Raw genomic sequence first — 5,023 nt, 5'->3', positions numbered from 1 at the left:
ATGGCGGCCGATTACTACTAAGGGTGTGTTCGGTTCCAGAATCTGGAGGAATGGGACGGAACCATTTCGCACTTGGAGCCCGTTTTCGTGTTCAGTTCGGCAAAGGAACGGAACGAAGTGGTTCCCCGAAAGAGAATATTCCTCAAATATGCGGAACGGTCTCGTCCGGCCGAATCGGTGGAATCGCGAGGAACGGCTCGCTAATGTCGAAACTAATCTCTCTCACGCTCCCTCACGTAACCTCTCTCCCCTCTCTCTCATGTGGTTCTTCTCCAAGGTCAACACCGACGCTGCCGCCGTCCATCTCCTCCTCCTCCGTGCTCGCCGCCGTCCATCTCATGCAGCCAGGCGCGGCGGCCTCAACCAGGCGCGGCGGCCGGCCAGCACGAGACGACGGCCAGTGCGCGGCGGGAGCCCAGCACGAGACGACGGCCAGTGCGCGGCACGAGACGACGGCAAGCTCGCAGCGGCGCCCAGCCCGCGATGGCCAGCACGCGGCGGCGCCCGGCCACGGCCGACGAGGGCCGCGCGCGGCGGCACCCCGGCACGCGGCAGCCAGCCCGCGGGAGGCCGAGCACGAGCGGCGGCCGGGCAGGGCACGCCGTGCTCCTCCTCCGTTCCTGTTAATTTTGGCCTGAGTTGACTTTGGTTTGCAAAAAAATCATGTTTAGCTCATGTTAATTTTGATTTGGACAAATAAAATCATATTTAGGCCGTTCCGTTCCGCCGTGGGATTCCTGAACCGAACAGAAAACGGAACTATTCCGTTCCTCGACTTTTTCTGAACCGAACACGGGGTCGGAACCATCCCATGCCGTCGGTTCCATTCCTTCCGGTTCTCAAACCGAACACACCCTAAAACCCGTCCCGTGGCCACCCAAAATCAGAATCACTCCACAGATCCCGCTGCCCCCGATCGGAATCCCAACAACCCCGTGCGCCCGTGCGTGCGCGGCGCGCGGCATCCGGACCAACCGACCAGAACCACGCCGGGGCCAGCGCAGCACGGCGCGCGCGCGGCACGACGAAGCCGCGGCAGCGCCACCGCCGCCGTGTCGTGTCCCGCCTCCAACTGCCACAACAGTGCCATGCCATGTGCCGGGGCGCGCGCGCGCGGCACGGCTCGTGGGCGCGGTGGACGTGGGCCGGCGCGCCGCCCGCCGATGCGGGAGCAGAGGACGATGGGAACGTCCGAGCGGGCGGCGGGTGGGCCGGCGATCCCCACCGGCGCCTTGGGACCAGCATCGGGATATGGTGGTTTGCTTTAACGGTCTACGAGGCGGCGGCCGCCGGCCCGCCGCCACTGTGCCTGAAACGACCGCTCGATCGATCAGGTGCAGGCGACGGCAACACGACGTGCTTGCCATTTGGCACGGCCCCTAGCTACAGTAGACGTAGGACCCCGTCGCCGGAGATTGACACGAAAGTGACCCAACATGTGGGAAGGAGACGTCGGAATTGGAATTTGCAAGCTTGCTTCCAACATCAATCTGAACTTCTGAACACTGGACAGCTACCGACGGCAAGGAAGAAGGGACAATTGCCAAGAACAGCACGAGACGAACAAGTGATTATAGCAGATAAACCTTGTTCCATCCAATTCCAAACCCCCAAATGAACACTACTGCACTCTACACAAGGATGTACTTTAAAGGATTATGACTATACCATTGCCCTTAATCATCAGACCTTAATTACTACTACGAGCTACTGCAGCAAAGAAACAAGCAAGGTGTCGTCAGTACAGCCGGAGCATGGTCCGCGCGAACGACTGGGACCTCAGATGCCGCCCGCCGCCGTTGGCCGGCAGCCCGCCCGCGCGCCGGCCGCTGGCGCTCCGCAGCGGGGTGAGGTAGAGCCGCAGCATGCCGTTGTCCGCCTGGTGCGCCGGCGAGTACCGCGCGCTCCGGTTACGCTCCAGCACGCACCGGTCTTCGTGTCGACTCTTGACACCACCATCCGCGAAGCAGCGCCGTGAGCTGCCCATCCCGCCGCTCGTGCTGCTGAACGAGCTGCGCGCGCTCGCGTTGCTGCCGCACCTCTGCATCGTCGTCCTGTGCCCGCGGGCGCGCAGCTCCGGCCACGGCTCCGAGAACGCGCGGTCCGCCACGTCGGACGCGGTCGCGCCGCTCCGGCGTCCCGTGGCTCTGCGGTGGATGAAGTCCCACAGGCTCCACGCCTTCCGCCGGGGCTTCTTCGCGTCGTCCAGGCTCGCGCGGGGGAAGTCGTCGACGAGGGAGCTGGTGCTGAACCGGTGGTCGAGCAGGTCCTCGGCGTGCTGGAAGTGGTAGAACTCTGCGCTGCCGACGATCACTGGGGATTCCCGGGCGTTAGCGATTGCGGCCGCTGCAGGTACTGGCTTTGGGTCGGGCACCTCGAACGACCTTCGCCGCGCGGAGCTGGAATGGTCCAGGCTGCGGCGCCGCCGGCTCGACGTGTCCATGTAGTAGTCCCGCGTCTGCGCCGAGCCGCCAGGGGTGTTGGCATCGCCGTCGGGCTCGGGCTGTGAGTCATCTTCCACGGGAATTTGACCGTCGGAGCGTGGCAAGATGCCGGTAGGCGAGCCCTCGAGCGCGGAGAGGATGGGCGGCAACCGGGAACTCGGCGGAGGCGCGCGGCCAAGGCCAATGCCAGCGCCCGCGCCGAACAGGTAGCCGTCCCAGGACGCGCGCGGCCCGTCCCAAGATACGCCTGCGTCGTCCACGGACATACGGGCGGCGTCAAGGGAGAATCTTGGGTCGGTGTCGCACGAGCGACGGCCTCCGGCGAGCTCCGAGCAGGCTCCGCCGCGAGTGCGGCTGCGCTGAAGGAACGAGGGCTTGGACGGCTTCCCGGACGGCGGCATTGCCGCGGCCGCTGCCTTGCTGCCGGCTGCGGCCTCCTCCTTCTTGAGCTTCTGCTTGCGCCTCCACTTCTGCCACTTCTTGCTGAAGACGGATGCGGCGACCCAGAAGCTGCCTGCGATCTCCTTCAGGTCCATTGGCGGCGGCGGCGGCTTCTTGGGTTGCGAGGTCTCGAGATCTATGTGATCCTTCATGGGCATGACCTCGCCAGTCGCATAAGCTTCGGTTTCCAGGTCCGCCGCCACGATTCGCTCGACCACCGGGGCAATCTCGTCGCAGCTCTGATCTGCCATGACGATCTCCTCCTCCAAGAAAACCTCAGGAACGCACGGCGGCGGCGGCGGCATCTGCTGGACCTCGAAGGGGAGCGCGGCGGCGGCGGCGGAGGACGAGGCCGGGAAGGCGGCGAAGGCCGTGCCGTCGCGGACGCGCTCGCGGTCGTCCCTGTGGAAGAGCGCCCAGAGCGTGCTGCGGCCGCGGGCGTCGCAGGACCACCGCTGCGGCTCGTCGGCGGGCGCGTCGCCCCCGCGCCCGCAGGAGAAGGACTTGCAGCGGCGGAGGTCCGGCAGCGGGGCGGCGGCGGCACCGGAGCCCGACGGGGCGGCGAAGGGCCTGGAGAAGAGGGAGCGGATGGCGGAGGTGGACCTGCGGCCCGGCGCGGCGGGCGCGACGTCGGAGGCCTCGAGGCCGGCGAGGCGCTCGCGGAGGCAGGCGGCGCAGAAGCCGGTGAAGGCCTCGTCGGGGTGCAGGTCGCAGCTCGTGGACGCGGACCTCCGCGGCGGCGGCGCCGGCGGCTCCATCTGCAGCGACGCCATTGCCTGGACTGCTGCACCGTGGCTTCACTCGTGGACGTGGCGGCAGCTCGCCATCACGTTTCTTGGGGCGTGGCCGTACCAGGAGTTAGTGAGGGGCGCGTGAGCTCGACGGACTCGAGAGCAGGTTTTTAGAATGTTGTGTGAGGTGAGGTAAACTGGTGAAAAAATCAAAGAGAGCACAGCTGGAAGTGAAAGGGGATCACGGGGCCCGTCGTCTCTCTCGCTCTCCTTCTCCGTGTTTGCTTTATCTCTCTCACCTTCTTGGGGTTTGAGCGAAACACATGTTCCGTAGCTGTCCGATCTCACCGTTTTGTGTTTTTACACCTTTGTGATTTCGACAAAATTGCTCTTTTGCGATTTGAATGATCCAAAGATGATCATATGAAAACTTTCATCTGTGCGAGCATCAATGCCAATCCGAGAATGTCAATCTGGATCGAGGAGCCGTAACACATGGATACGTTTCATGCAAGTTGTGGTGCTTGTCAAAACCCTTGAGCTGGAGTAGGGTGGAAAACCTATAATGGCTTTTGCTTGGAGTGTGTTTGGTAGCTCACATGCCTCCAGGCCACAGCAGAAATCGGCTCCATCAGTAACCTAATAGTCATCCATGTTGTAGTCAATGCGGTTTTTAACGCACCTTCGGGCTAGTCCCGAGAGCTACTGCCGAATCGACAATTTTCGTAAAGACTGGTCCATTCGAGCGTCTTGGTTGTATGCGTGGAAAAGGAGAGGGACGTCGCGTCCCTTCGAAACAAGCGTCATAAATCTCCTCATCGCCCACTCTCCCTTCTCTCATTCTCCCCCGTCTCACTCTCACCGTCCCTCCTGTCCCATCACGTCGCCGATTTCGCTGCCGTCAACTCATCCATTGCGGGCAAAGAGGAAGATTGGAACGAGATCGTGAGCCCTTCTTCGACATCAACCGCGACTGGACATGAGCAAGGCTTTCCTTGACCTCCAGTGCGACCTCAACCTCGACCTCGACCTCCACCGGCCCCTCATCGCGACGTGGTGGTGGCTCACCTCCGGCGTGCTCGAAGTCGTGACGCTATCTGGTGCAAGCTCCGGAGGACGTGGGTCGCCTTCTTCTCTGTCGCCCAAGCCTTCAAGTTGTCGGTGGGGATTGGGGAGGCCGGTCCCGAAGGGAGACAATGGTTGACATGGGGTTTGTTGGCTTGGATCTAATAGCCCTAGTGCTCTTTTTGCGCCAAGTCGCTGCTCTGCTAGATTTCTGCCTCCTTCATCTTGCCACCGACGAGTTCCGGTCTTTCCTGTTAGAGATCTCAGCTGATGGGTGCATGACGCCCCATGGATATCTAGATCAGAAACAATCTGATGGTGCACACCTAATTTTTCAACCAC

At 62.7% G+C, this 5,023-nt stretch overlaps 1 protein-coding gene across 1 annotated transcript; it reads right to left on the bottom strand.

Annotated features, from left to right (window-relative positions):
- Positions 1–1,738: 1,738 nt before the first annotated feature.
- Positions 1,739–3,658, bottom strand: LOC124648607 (protein OCTOPUS-like). The gene has a single exon (XM_047188336.1). The coding sequence runs from the start codon at positions 3,656–3,658 to the stop codon at positions 1,739–1,741; it is 1,920 nt and encodes a 639-aa protein (XP_047044292.1).
- Between the last annotated feature and the right edge of the window lie 1,365 nt (positions 3,659–5,023).

Source organism: Lolium rigidum, chromosome 4, assembly GCF_022539505.1.
Source record: "Lolium rigidum isolate FL_2022 chromosome 4, APGP_CSIRO_Lrig_0.1, whole genome shotgun sequence".
In the NCBI taxonomy this organism is placed as follows: domain Eukaryota; kingdom Viridiplantae; phylum Streptophyta; class Magnoliopsida; order Poales; family Poaceae; genus Lolium; species Lolium rigidum.
This window is presented reverse-complemented; position numbering and strand designations above follow the sequence as displayed.